This window comes from Thermobia domestica, chromosome 2 (assembly GCF_964235325.1).
Source record: "Thermobia domestica chromosome 2, izTheDome1.hap1.1, whole genome shotgun sequence".
NCBI lineage: Eukaryota > Metazoa > Arthropoda > Insecta > Zygentoma > Lepismatidae > Thermobia > Thermobia domestica.
The window spans coordinates 256,772,603-256,797,063 of NC_137455.1; the positions used below are offsets into that span (position 1 = coordinate 256,772,603).

The 24,461-nt window shown below is 33.9% G+C and overlaps 1 protein-coding gene across 3 annotated transcripts in view; it reads right to left on the bottom strand.

The window, feature by feature from the left end:
• Positions 1 to 24,461, bottom strand: part of LOC145678455 (major facilitator superfamily domain-containing protein 12-like) — a 67,791-nt gene that overhangs the window by 36,477 nt on the left and 6,853 nt on the right. The window contains exons 1-6 of one of the 3 annotated variants that reach the window (XM_081748607.1): positions 22,957 to 23,110; positions 13,798 to 14,240; positions 10,706 to 10,913; positions 8,952 to 9,066; positions 5,090 to 5,452; positions 2,603 to 2,714 (exon numbers count right to left, since the gene is read on the bottom strand). In XM_081748607.1, coding sequence (XP_081604733.1) covers positions 2,603 to 2,714; positions 5,090 to 5,452; positions 8,952 to 9,066; positions 10,706 to 10,913; positions 13,798 to 14,110 — 1,111 coding nt within the window. In that variant the 5' untranslated portion in view covers positions 14,111 to 14,240; positions 22,957 to 23,110. Of the gene's footprint in view, positions 1 to 2,602; positions 2,715 to 5,089; positions 5,453 to 8,951; positions 9,067 to 10,705; positions 10,914 to 13,797; positions 14,241 to 18,190; positions 18,444 to 22,956; positions 23,111 to 24,461 lie in introns of those variants that run through there. The other 2 variants (XM_081748608.1, XM_081748609.1) reach the window with 2 other exon arrangements.

The following is a 24,461-nucleotide window of genomic DNA, read 5'->3' on the forward strand; positions in this document are numbered from 1 at the left end:
CCGGCATAACCGTGGGACGTAAATCTCAAAGGTCTCATTTCATTTTAATTTGAAAATTTCTTAATTTCTCAATTTCTTAATGAACACGCTCGGCGGACTATTCCGTATAGGGGGAATGCTTCCCAAAGTATAGCTTTAATTAATACTATTCAAATAACTAGTTCTTGGTATGAAACTTTTGTACTTCACTTTTTCTAACCATACCGTGTTAAGATTCTCCTCTTATAAGTATAGGGACAGAAAAGTAAGGTACAAGAATATTTATTAATATCTTAACCCTAATTGAATTAACATTGTAATGCTGGTATTTATTTACTTCTAGAATCTGTATTGCTCTAAATATTCTATAGTGATTTTGAATACAAAATCTGTTGTCGTTTCATTCAAAATATTACCTCTAACTTTTCATTTTATTCTTCGTTTCGTTTTAAAGCAAGCAACATATATCGAGTGTTCTAAAAATGGCGCCCACGGACCCCAGAGCACTATTCTACAGGCCAAAATAAAGCGAAAATGTTGTATGATGGTACGCCCTCCGGGACCTTCTTCAGCCGCTATGAGGAATCAAAATTTCACAATGTAACAACGTCGCAGATTAACTTGGAGCCATTAGCATTACTCTACGAATACAAGAAGCAGGTGAATCGATTGCTATACTAACAAGTGGTGCTAGTGTCAATCAATATCGAATTTAGCTGTCATATGAAAAGAATCGATATAACTATTTAATAGATTGGTAGGTCTAATCTATGGTTCTTCATTTGCGACGCTGCCACATAATCTAATTTGTATCTCCAGACGAGGACTCGAAAGATATACAAATATACAGTATATTGCTTTATTTTGATTTGTAGAATAATGCTCTGTGGTCCGTGGGCGCCATTTTTAGAACCTTGCTAATGTAGTAGGTAGATTAATAGACGGGATTTCGGATTTTCTCCCATAACATTTTTTATTACAAGAATCCTGTTACATACAAATATAACAAAAACCACTATAATTGAGGTCCAAAGACCAATACAATGTTCTTAAATAGATTCTTGATAGGTAGATGGATGGCCTCTAGGCTTAGGCAGCCAAGGGATATTCCAGAGCTCCAGACAAACTAAGGAGTGTTGTTAAGAGACACAAAAGCACCAGGCAAGCTAAGTGATTATGGTTGGGAACTCCCAGCGCTCCAGGCAAGCAAGAAGAAGAGTTATGCTCCCACACAGCTTCAGGCAAGTTAAGTGGTTGCTGTTGAGATCTACCAGTGCCCCAGGCAGGTAACGAGATTGGTAAACGTTCCATAGAGCTCTGGTCAAGTTAATTAGTTAAGGAACCTCAGAACAACAGACAAGCTAAGAAGATTTTGTTAGGTTAATCTCTCGAACTTCAGACAAGATAAGAGACGGGACTTAACCTGACTCTAATGAGAGGTTCGGGAAAGACAATGGTAAACGCCATTTCCAGTGAAATTAAGTAATTAGCTGGAATGAATTGAGACAGAAACAAAGCACAGTATGTAGGAGTTCAATTTTGGAAATATACCTGCAGTATGTAAGGGAAGCTTATGTGTTATTACATTCCATACCATAGGGATGTATGTTTATCTTCATTTTTCAGTACCATTGTTTTTCACAGAGCCGTTCAAAGTGTAGTAATTAACATACCAATAATAATAATAATAATAATAATAATAATAATAATAATACACTGTGAACACATAGTGAATTAACCGAAGCTTCTATACAATGATACAGTATAATGAAGAGACGCGATTTTGGAATATATTCATAACTCAACATAATTAAACATTTTGTAATTTAAATTATCGCTCAAGTCATAAACATTCTTGACATATTTTGTTAAAATCAGATAATCTATCAAAGATCTATTAGCGAATATATTCATGCATTGTATTAAATTCCATGTTCAGTTACCAACAAAAATTGGTGTATCCACCCTGCACGTTCTTTAACTTCCTAACGAGTCGACTAATTTTAATTCTTAGGATCTTAGAGAAAGGAATATCTTCTGAAAAACTATTGGACGATAAGTTAATAACGTACGAAAGACAGCTAGAGGAGAAAAAACAATTTATAGAACTTGAAATGTAATACCATGTTAGAGAGAGGAACGATGGAAAATCTGCAATAAGAAATGAAAGGAAATAACCTAGATTTGGTAGAAAGTTAGATGAGAGGATAAATCAGAAATTACGAAGAGAAAATTATAGGATATTTTAGTCAGATAATGTTAAAGGCGGTCATAATAACGTGCAAGTAATTCTTTATAGACCCTGAGAAAGACAAACAGAACGAACAAACGGACAGATGTCGAGAAAAGACTTCTTCAGTTTATGAATTGTGAAACGGGTAAATTAGTTATAATATCAAATTCAATTTTTTTTTCACGATTACCAAACTTTCTTCTCTCCTTCCGTCGCTCAAAAGTTCAAATGTACAAAAGGCTGGTAAAATTTACTTTATAGATATTTGAAGTGAAATCTTTAAGTATACATATATATTCTGAGAAGTACATATGGCATGCACTTAAAAAGTGCACTTTAATAGGTTAGTACATACACATTAAACTACATCCTCCTTTTACCTACGCTTACCTAAAAGTGTGGCTACTGCATATATCTCATATTCTTTGAAGTTGGGTCCAGAACCACAACGAACCCAAAGACATCCAGTTATTGCCAGTATACTTCCTGCAAAGTATGTCCACTGTAAAATAAATATAAAATAGCATATATATTCTCTAATAAATGCTATTAGTGCGTATCTGCACATGTACGAGTTGTGATCGAAAAGTATGGTGAACAATTTAATTACGCACAAAGTAATTAGCTTACATCAAATATGAATCAATCTCCTTCACAGAACTCCTCGTGACTTGCGATGCAATTATTCCAATGTTAATTCACGATTGGAAGCACTTATGGAAGTCTTCGTTCTTCAGGGTCTTCAATTGCGCCATCGTCACCTTCTCAATACTGAGAATGGTGTCAAAGTGTCTTACTTTTAATATGATTTTTGGGATTGATCTTTGAGGATATCTAAAAGTCGCATGGTACTATATCCGGAGAGTCCAGAGTATACGGACAGATAGAAATATTTTTCGGCCAAAAATTTGCTGTCATTAGTCAAAAGTCAAGGAACGAATTCGATTTTTTCGCACTTACTCGTCTCATTTGCAAATTTGCGGTTAGAATGCTTTGCACAGATCCGTACGAGATGTTTGGTTCTTCGGGAGCTTTTGAGTAGTGATTCGCCTGTTTCAGCGAATCATTTGTGTCACTTTTTACACGTTTTCATCTGTTTTTGACATCGAAGGACGTTCCGATCGTTTAACCACCTCATTCCCGATTTTGAATTGCTTATATACCTTTTTTAAGATTTAATACTACCTGCTTAACTTATTTCAATCGTTGTCCGCTAAAAGCAAGACGCGCAATGTAAACGAACATACCGGACCAATTACATTTTATGAGAGAGCTGAGATCGCTGCGCATTACGAAATGTGCAAATTAATCGTTTTAGTGCAGAGAGGGTAGCATACAGTGAATATTGTGAATGTTCAATTCGTCCAGAAATAATTAAAATTGTCATACGAAGCTAATGTCCACTAAGTCTGCAAAAGACGTAAGAAGGAGTAACTATCAACTTACATCACGGTCCGAGGAAAATATGGCAAAAATTCAAAAAATATTTACCTGAAAAAATTAACGAGCCAGGCAACTCGTAAAAGTGGATTATCAAGGTATGTAATACGTGTGATTTTGCATAAGGAACTCAACTTTCGCGCACCCCTTTTTAAGTATATTGATACAATAGTTGAAATTCAAAGACTGTGATCATAGGATAGAATTCGGGGACTTAATGGGCTCTGCATGAAGATTGCTCACAACTGTTTGAAAATATCTTGTGAAGTGACGAGCTGCATTCCATATTGGAAGTTTGTCAATCGCCATAACTGCCACTACTGGGCATCACGCGGTAATTGTACCCATGAGTGTTAAGAGGATGAAAAGTCTTCTCAAAACCCAGAATGACAGCAACAAGACTAGTTGGCCCACATATTCTGCGTAATGCCAAGAATGACAACCGCTACCTTCAGATGCTTCAAGATTATATGTGGCCTACAGTACGACAGTGGGAAAACGTTGATGATCTCATTTTCATTCAAGATGCTGCTCCATCCCACTTTGCAGTAATTGTTCGCGAGTGATTGAACCAGAAGTTTTCTGGTCGTTAACTTGGACTTTATGAATGGTCAGCAAGAAGCCTCCATTCCGTCTGAATTTTTCTTGTTTAACTACACTAAGGAGGAGATGTACAAGTCCAAACCTTGCACATTGTAGAAATTGGAGGCATGGAGTCAAGAGGTTATTGCCAACGTCCCAATTGACTTCCTTCAGAAAAAATATCAATTGTATTTCTGGCCGTTTGAGAAAGCTGATTGACAGCACAGGTACCTACAGGTATTGAAATTTCACATATTATTTTCTTTTCTTATTAGCGAAAGACATACATTTTTTCTAATAAATAAGAATCAATATTACAGTAGTTATAACAGCTTTTAAATACCTAATTATTTTTCACCCACCTTTTGTAATAATGTATAGTCATAGACTTGGATGTCAACAGTTTTGAAAGTTACTTCAATTAGTGACCAAAAGAAGTTTCAAAAGAAATGAGGATATATGGAATATATGTTTTTATTACTTTCAATTTAACTTTAGCAGAGAAATCTGTGATGTAAGATATAATAATTTCTTAATATTTTTAATTTATGTGGTTTCATTCAATTCAACTTGCGCATAAAACATAGAACTTCCGAATCAGACATGTTTGAACTTAAATGTGTAATGTGTATCTTATTATTGTAGTGTCAGTAATACTCTTCGTAATTTACTAATTGAAGTTCACTTAAACTTATATATGTACTCCAAAATGTTCATACCTTCGCCATGGTATTAAAAATGTGCGATGTTAAAATTTTTATAGCACTTGTAGGATGGTATCTCAAAGAATCACGCAGATTTATATGGATGATTTTACTTACTAAATAGAAGTTGTGTTCCTTTATAAAAACTTACCTTTCTTCCCCATTTGCTGCTGACAAATTTGATCCCCATAGTTGACAGAAAACTGCTCACAAACATAACAAGAGGAATGATAGCCAAACTTTCCGCATTCATATCCAGTGACTCGTGTAAGTACAATGGAACATATATTTGTGATAGATTACAAAATAATCGCGAGGCTACATATATAAGTGATATTTGATAAAATTGTGGCTCTCGGAAGAATCGGATAAACGAACTCATTCTTGAGGAATTGTCGTCCGCACAGCAACGTCTGTTTTCCGAGATCTCTTGGTTGCATCGTGGCTCTTTAATCCCTATGTGGAAAATTGCTGAGAACACAGCTCCTATCCCCAGACCAATTAAAACGATAATCTGGAAAATAAGAAAATTATTGTTTCAAGAAATTAAAATATTATCTTCGTTGTATGTTGTTCAAAAGTTCAGTTAGAGAGTTATCTGTACAATTGCAACGAAACACTGAAACGTATGCTGTCATGATATATCAGGTTCTCTAAAAAGTATACCCTATTGACACTTTGAAGATTAAACTTGAGAATATATTTATTGAAATATAAGAATAATATAATATAACTATATATGTGTCGTCGGTATAGAGCTTCTGTTTCTAGTCCAAAAAAATGTGATGTGGTTTTAACAGGCCTCTTTTGAAAGAAATTTAAAACCATTCATGGAGTTTTGCCAGATCGAGGCTATATTCTAGATGCATTAAAACATCCTACCAAAGTCTTCTCAATTTCTGAAGTATCGTTAAAATAGATGCAGTCTGGTGTTGTCAGTGTGGTATACGATACCCTTCTTTGACCAGTTCCGGCCGCTTCTTTTGACTTCTTAGATGCGCTCGCGCTAATTATTGACAGTACAGGCCCGAGTCTATCGTTCTACATGACGTCAGTGGCTCTTAATGCACGATGTCCTTTCAGTTAAACCAAACGCACAGCATAACCTCCCTGAGAGTCAGTGTAGGTTTTGCTACAGATGTGCAGATTCTCAACCCTCGAACACGATCCTCTTCGCACATTATTGTAGTAGGTCATAAACTTTTCATCACTCGTGGTCACCCTCTTTAGAAATGACTCGAATTCGTTACGCTTCAGTAAAGATTTGTAGACAGAAGTTCAAATGAGTAAACGTTTTTGAGTCATTTCATGTGTCAGATACAAAAATGACAGAACTCTGGCAATCTGATATTCTCTGTACTTATCCACTAGCATCTTAGGTGTAAATATTGCATACGTTGTCGACCGTTCTAGCATAAAACCGAACTCTAAACAAGACCTGAAGAATTACATAGAAGTGAAGAAGAACACAAGGGAGGCATTTAGTGCAGCAAACGACAAGACTTACGATGAGTTGTGACACAACCTGGAAACAAAAGAGGGAGAAAAAATGATATACAAACTTTCGAAAGTAAGAAAGAAGCCAAAGAAAGATATTTTGCATCTGCGCTGCATGAAGAATGAAAATAAAGTGGATCAGACAAGTGAAGGTAAAAAAGAGGTGGAAGGAGTATTTCCGAAAACTTCTCAATATAGAAAACTCAAGGGAAACTTGTGAAAATCTACCTACGAATAAGGAACTGGTTTGGCCTGTGACCATGGTAAAGGTAGAAAATGTAATGAAAAAGATGAAAAGTGGATAAAAGATTATTTCACGACCGGATAATATCCCTATCAAAGTATGGAGAAAGTTTAGGTAAAGAAAAAGTGCAGTAATTTACTTGACTCTTTAATAGAATATTCGAAACAAGAAATATACCAAAAGAATGGAAGCAACTATATTATACCGGTTCTTAAAACAAAGGAGAGGCGCAAGAATGTGGCAACTACAGGGGAATAAAACTTATGAGTCATGTAAAGAAGCTCTGGGAGAGGGTGATAGAAGCAAGGTTGAAGAAATAAACCAAAATTATAGAGTTCGGTTTTATGCTAGAACGGTCGACAACGTATGCAATATTTACACCTAAGATGCTAGTGGATAAGTACAGAGAATATCAGAAGGATCTTCACATAGTTTCCATCGACCTAGAGAAAGAGTATGATATTTCTCACGACAGAATACCAATTTGGTTTTATGTTAAAACGGTCGACAATGTATGCAATATTTGCACTTAAGATGTTAATGGAAAACTACACAGAATATTGAAAGGATCTCCATATGGTTTCCATTGACTTAGAGAAAGAGTATGATATTTGTCACGGATCTTATTTGGTGGGCAGTTCACAGAAACATAAAATCGTAGGATCAAAAGAGTATGTCCGTATATTTTTTCGCATATAATGAAAAACTTACTTGGCGATAACATTAAAGTTTTCAAGAAGAAGGTGTAACAATAAAATTGTAACATTTGTCATATGACGTATAGTTCTAATGTTTACTCCACATAAGAATTGTAAATTTTTAGAAGTTATTTTAAATATGTAAATGTTACATTGATCATAGAAACTGCGTATAAATACTATTAACTTTTATATTTTAACATACGTCACTCAGTACTATCGAAAGAACTTGTAGGATTGCTATATTGTAAAAGATAAAGGACTAAACTACTGAGTTTACATTTCATCGATAAAGTTGTTAAAAAATAGATCTAGCCTAATTCTCTTAACAAACCTTTATAATAAATATTACCTTAGACAGTAGTGCCCACCCCTCCTTATGTCTATGACGCACCCCCCAATTGTCTATCCATAAGTGTTCTTCCATGAAAAAATCTTTTGGATTAATTTTTACACCCGCTGAAACATATTTATATAGGTTTTTAAACCCCCCAAATATTTCAATGACGCAGTTTGCGTCATAGCCTCCCCTTGTGGGCACCCCTGCCTTAGAATAAAACAATGAGAGACGGTGCAGGCGGGGGGATTTCACATATGCCGTAGTTTGCTTAATACACATCAGATGGCAGCAACATCCTGGAAGAGTTTGTAATTTTCTTTCGTTCCACCAAGCCGTACAGTAGATATTAGTTGAGTGAAATCGAAAGAAGTAGGCTGCGTTTATAGCAAAATTTCCTGGTGAAGTAACCTTATAAATTTTACTGAAGGTAAGTTTGATAGATGATAGTGGAGCGCATACTAGTTTCTATTTGACATATATTTTATAAAATACTTGTTAGAATATTGTGATTACACGATTCCGCACGAATTTACACTGGAACTACAAAACCACGAAGAAAATATCATTTCATATCCTCAAAAATCTCAATAAGTACCTCCATCAGCTCACTCTCATTCCAAAAAAGATTCACACAATAGCCGAAGTGCTCAATTTGGCTTCCAGATTTGCAAACATGAAAACAAATTATTCACAATCAATTTCCAGGATTAAGACAGGACAAACAGAAAAAGCAACCGAAGGATAGCAACATGCACCAGGTGCTAAGCTGAGTAATCCCGAGCGAGACATCAACAATTGTATGAAATGTTGGGCAAACTATTTCCTAACGACTTGCGAATCTGGCTGGATTTAATGTGTTACGTATTCCAAAGGGTTACATGAATCTTGTACTCTATATGGAGTACTGTGTGTCATGTGAAAGAAAAATATTCGTGTGGAGAACTTGAAGAAGAGAAATGATACAGAGCAGCATCTCTCCTCGTGTTTTTCATGACACCCAAAATTAAATGCTTCTGTAATTAAAAAAAAAAAAAAACTATATCCATTGAAACTCTTTCAAATGGATTCCATTTATTTTTTCCTAACGTTCATAGAATGTAGTTAAGTTTCCTTGTAGATAAATTTGCACAAAAGTAGAAATGATATTTCTTTGCTCAGTTATGGAAAAGTCCTGTGCATCTCCTCGTTTAACCCTATACATATTTACATAAATGGCTAACGTGTCAATACAAACCCGAAATTTGTCTGCATCAGAAGGATCAATCCTATGTTCTTCACCATCAGCTACATGAAATACAAGCCACGTAACTATGTATATCAAAATACTGGAGGCAACAGTAGATCCATATCTGAAAATTAATACAGTACGATAAAATTAGGTTTGTCTCAGTAAAGAAATACAATAACTTAAATAATTTGCAAGCAGTAGGCTACTGATACTATCATATTTAAAGAATGATTACTTCTAAAATAGTATACCGAACCATTATTTTGTGGAATTCATAAAAAATTTACCCTTCTAAAACCAAAAGTTACACAGACTTTGAAATTGTGTCATTATCAACGTCTATTAGACTGATAAATAACAAAACTAATTAAACGTATTTTACAAGGAAACCTTAAAAAACGAAATTTTCAAAGCAATGTTGAATATGGATAGATTAAGATTCTTACGCGAATGAAAGTGATTCACAGAAATCTGTCTGATGAAATTGATTAATGTAAGAGATAAAAGCCGGGGTTCAAATCAACGGCAGAATGAGGGGAATTTCCCCCCTCTCGTCATGTATTTATTCCTGCTCGTCAAAGAAGAATTTCTTTCTTGTCAAGGAAATATTTCCCCATTTCATATGTATCTTGTATTACTGTGTAAAATAGCTTTGATACATATCTGGAAAAGTCCCACCCTCGTAAAAACACTTGAATTAAAAACCCAGATAAAAGCATGAAAAACGTCTACATCAACAGCATTATAGAAGAGTTGGAGGAATGGTATGAATATTCCTTCTTTTTTTACATAACGAAAAAGCTACTGAGACAGAAACGGTAAACAATTTGTTCTTTGGAATGTCGAGATAATGATAGACCACAAACCAGGGAAGAATCCCGGAAACAACGTCGCAACTACTCAAACACCGAAAACTGCTGGGCAAAAGAGTTAGTAGTAAAGAAATGACACTTAATGATGTTCAGTATAAAGTACAAGATCTATTATGCTAATAAACGTGTATTGTACCAACTATAGGCTATAAATTAACAGTGTGCAAATAGGCCAAAATTTACGGATTCTGAAGTAATAACCAAGGGCAATGTTGGAGATAAAAATCTTCAAAAGTTTTAATTTAGACGAAATAAATTGATTTTATGGCATTTTAGTACTTCTGTAAGAAAGGTATTAATTTTATTTAGACAGTCACCTCTCCAGATTTTTTTTCTAAACACTGTTATGACAGGGTCGTTTTTCGAAAAATATCATTTACATTTTACCTAATGTTTACATTGAGCAAGGATTAAGTATGTAACTTAATTTTGAATGTAATGGCTAATGTAACCTTAATGGTTTAAGTCAGTGAAAATGTATCATAATTTTTCACATTACTTATGACAGATTAATGAGGAAGGAACTGCATTGCTGATAGAGAATGACACAAGATATTTCCCATTGTTTTTGGTCTTCGAAATCTTCTTGTGTTGAAAAACTAGGTGTCTTTCTGCTCATTTTCTAAGTCCTTAATTATTTCTTAGTTGTCTCTAATATGTTGCACCATAAATAAATATGACTACCTATCCAAATATTTTGGACATGCAGCACTTAATCATTTTATTTTAAAATTGATATGAAACTTGAAGTGACTCAAGAAACCATTAATTACATTACTTATAGATGAACTTGACACAAACTTAAAAATAAGTTTGACATAGACTTAATAGCCGAACACCTCTTGAATCCTATATTATAAAAGCGCATAACGAAATAAGTAATTTTACCTTATAGCCGTCAATTCAGTCCTCTCATCTGGCCTTGGTGTGAGGTCAGGAATAAGTGATAAATGCGATATTTGGCCACATGCCCAACCGCATTGGAAAACAATTACAAAAAACGCGTAGTACAGCAATTGTATGGATTGAGAAGTGCCCGTACATCCTGGGCATGGCATAAATATAAACGGATAACTCCCCAACACGAACAATGTTCCTGAAAGATGTCAGAAACCGTAAATATGGAAATGTATTTATTCAATATTAATATATTGATAACAATGTAATAGAATTGTAATGCACAAAAACGTTAAATTGTATTTTTTTTAATGTGCTCTACCTTCGTTTACAGCCTATAAGGAAATATTTCAACCATACCTAAAATAAAATATATCATGCCACATTTTACATGGTTCCTACACATATACTCGCCTTGATACTTTTCAAGTTTTCTTAATCAACAAGGAAATGTATTGTATCTAGTTAATTTATTTTGGATCTTCGTTGCACATCATAGTATGCCGATTTGAGAAGTGGAAATTTTAAATACTTTCCATGCTGTTGACGTATTAAAGGAATTAGGAATTGAATATTTTACACATATCAATTGAAGATGTCGGGGAAAACAAGGAATGTCTAACGTTAACTACAGTAGGCTGACAACTATCCGGCCTAATGTGACAGAAGAGCAAGCGTGCAACTCTATCCATCACGACTCTGGAACTCACTAAAGAAATAATAAACGCTTCTGATCAGAATATAGGCCTATACATTTGTTTATTAAAAACTAAATTACAGTGTAACGGTTTCGACAATTTAACGTTGTCTTCATCAGACACTAACTGAAAGAGATATCTTAGAGCATAGATACTTATACTAAAAGTGAAAGTACTCGAATTCCTTGTGTGCATGGGAAGCCACCTCAGTCGTACTTCCCCGGGCGTCATCTGTCGGCCACCTGCCCTGACTTAATTACCCTCTCGCCTGTGTTTGTCTTTTCCAGACATCCTATCATACTCACTTTATATAATTAAAAACACACTTTTTATAACAAAATTCGCTGTTATTCATATATTTCACCTTTAGTACAGGCCAATACCTGAAAAGTGTTTGGTATGTGTTGTATTGTACGTTCTAAAAATTCATTACAGAGAAAGGAAGTCCAAAAATCAGTCATGTACACATTTTAAGATAAATTTTATATTCTCTAACTCAATTCCAGGAAACTTAAAATGACTCATGCGTACTGTACAATATGAATACATACAATTTTAAAGTAAACAAAACTTAACGCAAGACGTTGGCGTAATGCTTACAAAAAGGATTTAAACTTATTTTACTGTTCACTGATAAATGATTATACAAATGTGAAATAATAGCCTAAGGTAAAAGAGTCAAAACTTACAGTTCTTTAATTTTGAGAAGTCTTTGATAAATGATTGTTTCTCCTTAGCAAAGTCGTGTTTTTTCTATGAAGGGTTTTAGATCGAGTAGAGCGTTCGAAAAAGATTTCCTCACTTTATTACAGTATTTTTACCTAAGCCTAATAACCGCGAACCAAAGAGTCGCAAATGTACTAGTCGCTATTTTCATAAAAATTAAATGATACTATGGTCATCTCTTTGGTTTTCTTCCAATGTGCTGATTTTACAACTTCTATGATTCCAGAAATAGCATGTGTCCATTCAAATTAACATACATATTATTTATTTATACATGTTTATAGGCATTACCGGCATCTACGGCCTTAAATCCGACACATATAATGGATGACGTCCTTTGGTGAGTACACTATGCGGAAAGGTGGGGAAAGAAGAGAGGATTAGAGAAGGGAAGAAGCAACCTAGAATCTGTATAGTAGATACCATCCCAGCATTTGTCTGGTGTGAATGAAAAATATCCAAGAAACGCTCACTGGGGCTAGCTGGGCTGAAAAAGCTGTGACACCGTTTTGAACAAACCCCCCAGAGCCAAGCAACTTACTACCATGAAGTAGGCATTTCATGCCAGTAGACGATACAATTTTCTCAAAATATTTACGTTAATATAGAGATGCAAAAATTGCTATTTTGAGATGGAGTCTTTTACATATAAAAAGTCGGCTTTTGGGGGGCGGGAAGTATGGAAATTTTCAGCTTTTATGACATTTTGTTCATCTCTTTTTCAAGCTCCATCTGTGTTTGCCTGTAGTGGATTCTAGTTGAAAAAGTGCCTTCATGACATTCACTACTTATGAGTCCTGTTTTCAGCCTATCGTGACTGGTTTTCAAACTAGTTTGATTGGTTTTGTTCGCTTCAGAGCTAGTGTAAGTTATGCAACCCAACATATCACTAGTGTCTATCAATTTGCCTACCTTATCTAGTGTCTGAAAGTTATACATTGCATCATATGTGTTGTTTTGTGAATGCCTAAAGTCAAACTGACTGATAAAAATGTATCATAAAACAAGAAATAGATACAATAAAATAGTTTTAGATACAATTTCGCTTACATTTCATTATCCTTTGGGAAACGTTATAGTAAGCTATAGATATTCTATTAGAACTTAAATTAATATTATAATATCAAATCTAGATGTAAAGTTATCCTATTAACAGTGAAGTCTGGTGTCTATCTAAGATACTAAATTTTCTCAACTAAAGCATTCCATTGTAAGCATGGGCAATCACGAGATAAACTACATGTCAATTGGAATTGACAAAAAGACCGAAACTGTTAAACATATTCTGGTTTGAACATTTACAAGGGTGGCACATGCTAGTTATATTCAGTACCTACAAGAATGTTACACGAATACGTGCTAATGCAGAGATTACATATTTTACGTATTTAATGCAGTTACAGGCTTAATGCGTCAATTTATTACTGATCGGAATTACAATTTAGTTCTGATTAAACCCTGTAAATTCAGAATACATCCAAGTGAAGAAAAACCATTCGTATTTATTGTTTTATTTTTAATTGCTTCATTTTAAGTTTGACACCCAATTTCCATCAAAAAGAGACAGAACCGCTAACTTCCTATAATATATACTGTATATGTATATCTAAAAATGGTTTAAGAACTTTGAAACTTAGTAAACAGAAATTATCGAGTTACCTGCAAGGTGCCAGATTTTCCTGCGACCATATCTATTAGCACAACATCCATCTGTTTTATCTGATTGTATTCCAACAATTGGTGTTAATACTGCATCTGTCACTTGGCCGATTAATAACAGTAGGGCAGTGAGAGATTTATCGAAATTTAGAACAAGTTCATAGAAAAGAACAATATATGTAAACCAAATGGCACCACAGATGTCATTCAACACATGTCCCACACCATACACAAGAGATAAATACAGCGGAAGATGTCTTCTTCTACAACTGTCACTTTCTTGTCCATCTTCGATCACAAGACCATTCTGCATTTTAATGAAATAGGGGTATCTCTATTAACCAGTTCACAAATATTATAATGTGTATTACTCGTAGTTTACGTTGTCTAGGAAAATTCTTCTGATGAGTTCTCCATTGCAATTAAATGTAGATTAAAAGCACCTAAGCAAAAAATATACCACTGTTTAGAATATACATGTAGCTTATGCAATATTTAGGTCATCAGATTAACAAATACAGACAGAACAAATTAGCAAACCAAAATTAGTAGATAAATAAATAAATAAATAAAAATAAATAAATAAATAAATAAGAACATGTAAATATGTTATTCGACCTTTTCTAAAGTACATATCAATAATAAAAGGAGCAAGGCAATAACTTCAAGGCTGTTTAAGTGTGATTGGCATTGTCATTTCTTTCACAATTAACAAAGATAACACAAATAGAAGTTTTCTTACATAATAATATAGCAGGCCTGTGACTGATGTATGGTTTTCCTCGAACGATTCCTCAATCAGAAAAAAAAACTTCATTGTGATTTAATGTAACACCTATTGTTTTAGTTTTGATCGGGAAATTATTCTCAATTTCACTTTTCAAATACTGCATTGTCTCTACAGAAAATTTAAGAGTCAACAATAATTTCGAAAGAACAAAGGTATAAAAGGATCAACTTCTACATAAATGGAACTATTCTTCTTTTAATTAATAATAATAAACTAGTGTGGGTTCTTTGCCTATTGCGGACAAAATCATCATTTTTCCTCATTGTAAGTATAAACTGCATTTACTTAACGCTGTAGAATACTTCAATTGTATGATTTTATTCATATCTTCTTCAAATCTATGGATAAACACCGTATGCATGGGTTTCCTCGGGGTTCTGTTTATCACAATTTCCTTTATTCCAACATTTCATCCATTCTCATCATCACCGTCTTCTTTAGCCTAGGAGGCATAATCGTCGGACGTAAATCTTAAAGATTTCATTTCATTTCAGTTTTCTTTAAATCGATTTAAATTCGCCTTATTTTGTCAAAATTAAGTTTTGTTATACATAGTTTCAATATCTAATAATCAAACTTTAAGTAACATTAAATTTAACTGTAAAAAGCAAAGTCATTTCGAAACAGCAAAAGACTTGAAATTCATTTTCTTTTAAGTAAAAATTGTTCCTTATATAAATCAATGAGCTATAAAATTAAAGATGGCATAGGTACTGTATACGTTAACGTTAAACAGATTAACGTTTCATCTCAAATCAACGTTTATTTTATGTATTCTCCCTTTTTTTGTTCTAAATAACAATTAATATTTTTTACTTTACACGAAAATTTGACTAAGTTTAAACTAGTGGTGGGCACAAAAAACGGTTTTTCGGTTTTCGGTTTTTCGCCGAAACCGGTTTCGGTTTTCTCCAAAAACCGGTTTCGGTTTTCTTTAAAACCGGTTCGGTTTTCTCCGGAACCGGTTATCGGTTTTCTCCGAAATCGGTTATCGGTTTTTCACCAGATCCGGTTTCGATTTTCTTCAAAACCGATTCCGGTTTTTTTTTCAAAATTTGTTCTATTTCTGACCAGAATGGTGTTTCGTTGTTCTCCGGAAACCGAATCCATTTCCACAGAAATAGTCTTATGTGTTTTCGAAAAGTTTTCACCGAAACCAGTTTCGGTGAAAACCGAACCGGTTTTGGAGAAAACCGAAATGTCGGTTTTTCGGATTTCGGTTTTTATAGGAACCGGTTTTCGGTTTTTATAAAAACCGGTTTTGTCCATCCCTAGTTTAAACACCCAATTTCATTGCCAATAGCTCGGGAACCCAAAGTCTACGCAGGAATGTATTTCACAAGCGTTCTAAGCAATTTAAACTCTACCTTCATACTAACAAGGAACGGACAAGGTGTCATCCGGACATCCGAATCAAACTCAGTTCATTTGATAAACGTAACAAAGATATAAGGATATTCCCTCTACGCTATGTAATAAACCAAAATATTTGAAATTCAAACAAATTTCAACATCATCCTACACCTCAATACAGACAATATAAATCTTTAGTACTTTCTATCATCACTGAAATTTCAAAAGTCAAAACAGTGATTTGTGGAAAGACCCATATCATATACGGCACTTTAATTCAATATGAAACAATGTACTTTTGGCAAGAATATCAAAATGTACGAAGTAACTTTTTTATTTTCTTTCTTTCACAAGGGTAAGAAGGCTAATTATTTCTATATTCCTCTTCTCCTGAATATTCATTCACATCAAAATCCTCTCTCTAAGCGTAATATCTTTATGCAAATTAATATCTTTCCAGTTTATCTCTCTTTCTATGTTACGAGTCAGTCTTTTTTGTATTCGCAAACATAACCGGAAACATGTACAATAAGATAAAGGGGCAAAAGAACTACTACAATAATCATCTTTGGTTCTCAATATCGAAAATAGAAGTAATAAGATACATTTTCTACTCTATCCACGAGCCAGAAGAAAGTTTGTTCAAAATTTTGGGGTTAGATTTGACAACCCTGATGTGAGCTTTAAAATGTGTTATCTTTTCTTCTTCAAACTGCTCATTCTTCTTCAAAATAGAATTTATTCAAAGGTTTTGTTATTTGGATGAAAATCAAGACTTTATTTTGATTTAAAAAATTAGTCTTTAGGCCACTTACGAACATTGTCTTCAGACTGAAATGAACGATTATATATACAAAAAAAGTTAGTGTCCCCTCTATTGGTCTATTGACTAGCATGCGAGACTTTGATGCACGGGCTCCGGGTTAGATTCCGTGATAGTGTACTGAAATTTGAACTCATTACAATAGTTTGAATTTCATCTTGAAGTAGGTCTACGTCTTATAAAGCCTCGGCACTGAAAAATGACACTAAACTCCAAACAATCATAGAATTAGTAGGATGAAAATGTGGAAGGAAACTTGAGAACCTCGAAGAAACCCACAGACACGATGTTGTACCAATTTGGTCATTTATTAAAACTGGAACTTACTTTCTATTGTTTATTTTCATGAAAATTAAGCAGTAGTGCAAATAGATTAAGTACAGTAGTTAAATTTGTTTACTTTAGTATAAACTTTTCAACACCAGTAACAAATAGACACCCTTTCACTGGGATGCCCCATTTTTAAAGAGGTATATATTGTTGGAATGAATAGCAATGTCTCAACATTAGTATGTGTAAACGATAGGGTACATCTGGGGAAAAGTTCCAAGATGTAGGAAAAGTGGAAAAAGTGTTTCTCCTTTCGTGAAGATATATTCTAACGGCTAGCCCTTTTCATCTTTTCAAATACACGCTTTGACATGTCTACATCAACATGTTTCCAGCTTTTTCCAGTGTCCTTACAACTGTCTTTTCATCAGAACCATTCACAAACATTATACTCACATCGGTTAATTCTTTGAATAGAGTAATAGATCGGATCGGATTAGTTTAGTGTCCCTTTTAGCAGCGAGGCTATGTGAGACGTGGACCTACAGCTTTATGTGGAATCTAAACCATATTAGCTCTCTCCAGGAATTGAACCCGGGTCTCCTGCGCCAAAGTGGAGATAACAGAATTGATAAACCACTAATTATTGACAATAAACTCAGTTCATGAAACATTGCTCTCCGTTTTACTGGTTATGTGACACCAAAAGCAATGATCTATACGATAATGGGTGTATCGAAATTGAAATTTCTGATTTCGTGCATTTATTTCGATGTGCATACATTTCACATATCACTGTTGACGTGAGTTAGATATATTTTTTTTAAAAAAAAAAATATCAAGACATAACACTGAAACACCTTGCATGTAAAATATATTCAAAAGAGCAAAATGAATATTTCGTATCCATTTCGTACCCAATTTTAAAAACGTAATGTGTTTATCACACATTCTACACATTTTTCATTACAGTATTTTTGTTTCGCTAGCATGACAATGAATGTGATACATAAATCGACTAATAACCTATATTTCACACCACATTAAATCTTAATGAAGATATAAAAATGTTATAGTCCACAGTTTGTCCAATGTAATTAGTCATGGTTTTAGCACCAAAATAGCTATTCTTGTATTCGGATATGATTTTTACTTACTGATTATATTATCTGCCTAGTTAGATGCAGCATGCGTTAGCATCTGTACACTCACACAAAGAAGTATTACAACTTAGGACGTTTAGAAAAAACAGTAGTTTTCTTGTATGTTTTAGCACCTTCAACTATAGAAAACATTACCGTTCTTAATTGTGTAGAATGAAAATCTCGACTTCTCTAAATTATACTTTTAAAAAAATTGATTCAGTAGTCTGGAAGGTTATCAAAGTTGACGAAAAAAACAGGTTAATTTTTATATAAATAACAGGAACCAAAGAAAAAGATAAAGCACTACGTATTAGAAGTACAATCTAAATGTTGCGTCAGTAATGTTGATTAAAGTCTATCAGTATTTTCGTTTTACAACTTTAAAAATAGAAGAAGAGTTTGATACAGGTCAGTGCAAGGTTATCAAACGTCGTTATGAACTACACGTAAGTCTTACTTTCATGCTCATAAGGTCAATATATACATGTTAATCGCCAAGAGGCTTGTATTAGTACAGTTAACTAATTGCTTTCTCCCTAGCTACGAATGGAAGCATTTGATTCCGGGTTGCACAACGTAAAAATCGTAGAGGGAATATTCTTTGATACTCCATCTTCTCACACTTAATTTTTCCATCAATTATCACTATTTATTTACATCACATCATATTTATTTCCATCAATTATCACATTTTCAGTAGCTTGCAAACCTTAGCACAATTGTGAGACATGGAGCTTCAATAAACGTATATGATGCATTAGTGTAATATGTAATGTCACTATTGTTCTTTGTTGAATTAGGAATTAGGAATTAGATTTCTGAGCTGTCGGCATCTAAGGCCATTTAGCCCGTCGCGTATATGCGGAATGACGTCCCTCGGCAATCACACTATCCGATGAAAGAGGAGGAAGAAAGGATTGGGAAAGTAAGAAAGCGGCCTGAGACCATTATATGAGGTACCATCCCGGCATTTGCCTAGTGTGAATGAGAGAAACCCAGGGAAAACCTTGTTTAAGATGGCTGGCCTGAAAAAACTGTTACACTTTTTTGACCGAGTATCCCTACGGGGAATCGAACCCGAACCCGCTCGCACCAAAGGCGAAAGCCCACGCGGAGTCACGTTCTTTGTTCAACTTCAGTATCACTTTTCAGAACCGAGGCTATATAAGACGAGGACCTACAGTTTCAGATGGAATGTAAAACCATCATAATACGTTCAACGCTCTTCATCGGGAATCGAACCTGGTACCCCGTGATGATGAAATGTCATGTAATCACCAGACCTTGTAATGATTTGTTACGATTTAAATCGCATCATTGATTTTATATAGTGCGAATTGACCTAACATTACAGTATTAACATTAATTCCGTTATTTAAATAGGAGGCGATGGTGCGTCAGTAGTAAAGCGCTTATTTCTAGTGCAAGAGAGCCCTGATTCGATCTCAGACCATGTGAGTTTACAGTGGACAACATCATGCTTATTTCCTCCATATTTTCAATCTACCAATACTTTCATGTACTCGTCTCTTTTAGCGTATAAAGTATTACCACGGAAAATAAAACTAAAGATTTCATTCGTTTTTATTTATTTATTTATTTAATTAATTTATTCAAATAGGTTACATTGTTGTAATTAATAGTTTCACGTATCCGTGACAGGAAAATTTTTACTAATCGATGTTCAATTTTTATGCTTGAAAAACATATATACAACTTAATTTTTGACTGAATGAAATATTGATCTGCGCAGCCATGAATATTCGCAGTGAAGAAGCTTTTTAAGACATGGGCATAACAATATATGAAAATAAATCTGGTAATTTGAATATCTGAGAAATAAAGCTTTTTTGCATATTATATTGGATTAAAGTGCTTCATTTTTGTTTACAAATACACGTTTATCGAGTCAAAATCATCAAATCTGAAAATCACAATAAAATTAATTCCAATCGTTAGTGCTGGTCAGTGCTATATACAGTATATATATATATATATATATATATATATATATATATATATACAATGTAGTGTCCCTACGTTCAAAAAAATAACAAATTAAAGTGCGTTACTGACTTCACTTCAAGCCAAAATCAAGACTTTTAAAAATAAGCTTTGTGGGAAACGAAAGTAGTATCAATCGTTAGTGCTATGTTAGTACTTATTAGCGCTACAAGCACAACGTATAAGTATTCCTAAGTATGAAAAATAATTAACAAAACTAAAGTGACAATTTTGGCTTGATGTCAAGTGAAAATCGCAGTTTTTGCAGATAAGTTTTGCCGAAAACAAAGATATCAATCGTTTGTGCCGGTTAGCGCTACAACACGATATTGCTTCTACGTACGGAAAGCTGTGGCACTTTTACATACAAGTTTTGCGAAAAGTGAAAATGGTGTCAATCATTAGTGTTACGTTAGTGCTAATTAGTGTTACAAGGACAACTTTAGTGTTCCTACATACAAGAAATTATTAATAAATTAAAGTTGCGATTCTGGCTTAATGTCAAGCAAAGATCGCCAGTTTTACAAATAAGCCTTGCTAGAAACGAAAAGGTGTCAATCGTTAGTGCTAGAAGCATAGCCTTTGTATTCCTACGTATGTAAAGTTATTAAAAAAAGAAACTTAAGTGGCGATTCAGATTTGACATCAAGCTAAAATCGCCATTTTCATAAACACGCTTTGCCGAAAAGGTAAAGAGTGTCAGTCGTTAGTGGTAGTTAGTGCTTCAAGCACCACATTAGAGTTTCTGCGTAAAAAATAAATAAATTAATTAATAAAAATAAGTGGAAATAGCTTGAAGTCAAATTAGAACCGCAGTTTTATAGCTAAGCTTTGCGGAAAATATAACGGTTGTCAATCGTTAGTATTACGTTAATGCTACAAGCGCAACGTTAGTACTCATACCTACGAAAAGTTAATAGCAAACTAAAGTGACAGTTCTTGTTTGACGTAAAAACTGACATTTACAAATAAGGCATTCCAAAAATGAAAAGGGTGTCAGTCCTTAGTGGTACGTTAGTTGTGGTTAGTGCTACAAATACAATGTTAGTGACCTTATTTGACACAAAGTGATAAACAAATTAAAGTGGAAATCAAGCTTCACATCAAGCCAAAATCGCCATTTTTACAAAAGCTTTGGATCTTTGCAGAAAACAAAAAGGGTCAATCATTGATACTACGTCAATGTTATATAATTACAACGTTAGTAACCTACTGTGTAAGGGGAGTTATTAAAAAATTAAAGTTGTGATTGTGGCTTGATGTTCAAGCTAGAATCTCCATTTTAATAAAATAACTTTGTAGAAATTAAAATTGGTATCAATCCTTTGTGCTACGTTGGTGCTGGCTTGTGCTACGAAGACAACGTTTGTGTTAAATTAAAGCAGCGATTCTGGTTTTACGTAAAAGTAGCGTCTCCACATTAACGAAACACATTTTGGAAAACACGGAGAGTGTTAATCATTTGTGCTACGTTATTGCTGGTTAGTGCTCCAAGCACAACATTAGTTCTCTTGTGTACGGAAATTATTAACAAATTAAAGTCGCAATTGTGACTTGGCGTTAAACTAAATCACCACTTGAATAAAACAACTTTGTGAAGGATAATATCGGTGTCAATTGTTAGTGCTAGATTAGTGCTGGTTAGCGCCCATACATACGGAGAGATATTAATAAATTAATGTGGCGATTTTGCATTGAAGTTAATCTAGATACGTGATTTGAATAAAATAATTTTATGTAGAACAAAAATAATGTCAGTTGTTAATGCTTCGCTAGTACTAGTTCGTGGTACAAGCACAACGTATGAAATTTTTAAAAAAGAAATTATAATGTGAATCTAGCTTGAGTACGTTATTGCTGGATATCGCTACAAGCGCAACGTTAGTGCTTCTAAGTATGAAAAGTTGTTAACAAAATTATAGTAACTATTCTGACCTGACGTCAAGCTAAAACATAATCACTTTTACAAAACAACTTTGAGAAGAATAAAAAGGGTATGAATCGTTAATTACACGTTAATACTGGTTAGTCCTACGTGCACAAATTTAGTACTCTTACGTTCATAAAGTTCTACTAACGTTGTGCTACTAACAGTAATGAAGACTAACATAGTACTAACGATTGACACGCTTTCCGTTTCTGCAAAAATTATTTTATAAAAGCGACGATTTTGTCTTGTGGTCGAGCTAGAATCTGTAACGTTCCTATTTAGACAGGAGCTCGTTACTCGGTACGGGTCTCCCATTGGTGAAGTCCCGCCACATTTGAGAAACAATATATATATTTTCAAATTAAGAATAGTTACTACAAATCCTAAGCACCTCCAATTGTTCAGCTTAAATATAAATACCATATAACCTTCCTAAAAATTAGGCCAATCGCAAAACCATAAATAGGTCAAGGATTTTAATATTAGTTTCGTTAAGTAATAAGTCAATGATTTAGGAAGCTCTTCTTTATCACAAAATCAATCAACATTACAAATTTCTTTACAAGTCATTAAACTCGCTGGTACTGATTGGACACATTAAATCAAATGCAAGTGAAATTAATATGAGTCCCAACAAATCTCAACTTAATCGTGTTCTACGACAACCTAAAAAGATTTGGATAATTGTACCGAGTTTTCAAATATATATACATATATCGAATACAGGAAGTTATAAGTATGGTTAACACACAACTATCTATATCCCATTGAATCAAACAGTTAAGTTTCCATTAGAACATATATGAATTTGATTTAAATTTAAGAAAATTATTATACAACTCACCAGAATATTAAGTAAATAACAGTCCACACTTTAGAATGTCAAAGTGAATTCACTTGTAATATACACACAACTCTAATAGAATAATTTACTAATTTTCGATAAATGGAGCTTACTGTTTCAAGGTTTTACCGAGTACATTTCCAGCACACATCTGATGAGAATAACTCAAGTGCTGGGTGAAGTAACAACAATCGCCACTAGAGGCGCTCTATTCAAAATTTGACAAACGAAACTAGTTTATCGAAGACTCGAAGAATGAATTTATATAATATCTTACAATTTTTTTTTTTTTTTTTTTTTGGTAACTAACAGAGTGACCAAAATCTAAGTTATCCCAGTTTAATTTGCTATTAACCTTCCGTACGCAGGAGCACTAACGTTGGGTTTCTAGCTCTAATGATTGACACATCTCTGGATATTTACACAGTGTATTTGTAAAAGTGGTCATTATGGCTTGACGTCAAGTTAAAATTACACATTAATTTGTTACAAACTTTCCGTAAGTGGAGCACGAAAATTCTATCACCAATCAACACTAACGTAGCACTAACGAATGACAAGTTTTCTGGTTTTCTCAAAGCTTATTTGTAAAAGCGTTGATTTTGGCTCGACGTCAAACCAGAATCATAACTTTAATTTGTTAATAACTTTCCGTACGTAGGAGCACTAACGTTGTGTTTCTAGCACTATTCAGCAATAACGTAGCACTACCAACGAATACCCTTTTCAATCTCAGCAATGCTTATTTATAAAAGTGATGATTCTGACTTAACGTTAGGCCAAAATTGCTATTTTAATTTGTTAATGACTTCCTGTACGTAGAAGTACTAACTTATGCTTGTAACATATAAGTAACGATTGGTATAAGTTTCATTATAATTGTTAGATTTGGTTATTTTGACCTGATAAGCGTCAGAAATAAAATTACCATTCGTTTTGCTTTCGAAGAACATCTTCTTTAGAATGCATGTTCTCCTGGACTCTCTTCCTTTTAAAATTATAAGAAATATTCTCTCTCGGCAAAGTGATGGACAGTGCAAGTGCCATTGTTGACAACAAAGTAATGAACACAAGATTTAATGTTATAGTCGGCATTTTGTCCAATTATATATACATGCAAATATGGGAAGTACTTGGCGGAAACAAACATTGTTACTTCGATCTTTGGCATTTGACCAGGAGAGATATTAGAAAAATCAAAGATCTTTCAGTTTGGTTAAAGTTAATATTAATAATTGGAATCCACAAGTAGTCAAACTGGATTTCGTTCAAATTGTAATAACACCCCTAAGAACACTGTTCCCGGAAACTCATATTAGTGGGTGTAACTACCATTAAAAAATACAAAATTAAAAGATGGTGCAATCTAATTTCATAATCCTTAGAAAATGAGAAGACCAATAGGATAACGATCCAAAAGTATAAATGCTAACATGTTTGATAAATGTGGCGCCTAGTATCAAAATCCGCACATCCATTTCGCTTAGTTTCGAGTAATCTCGCAA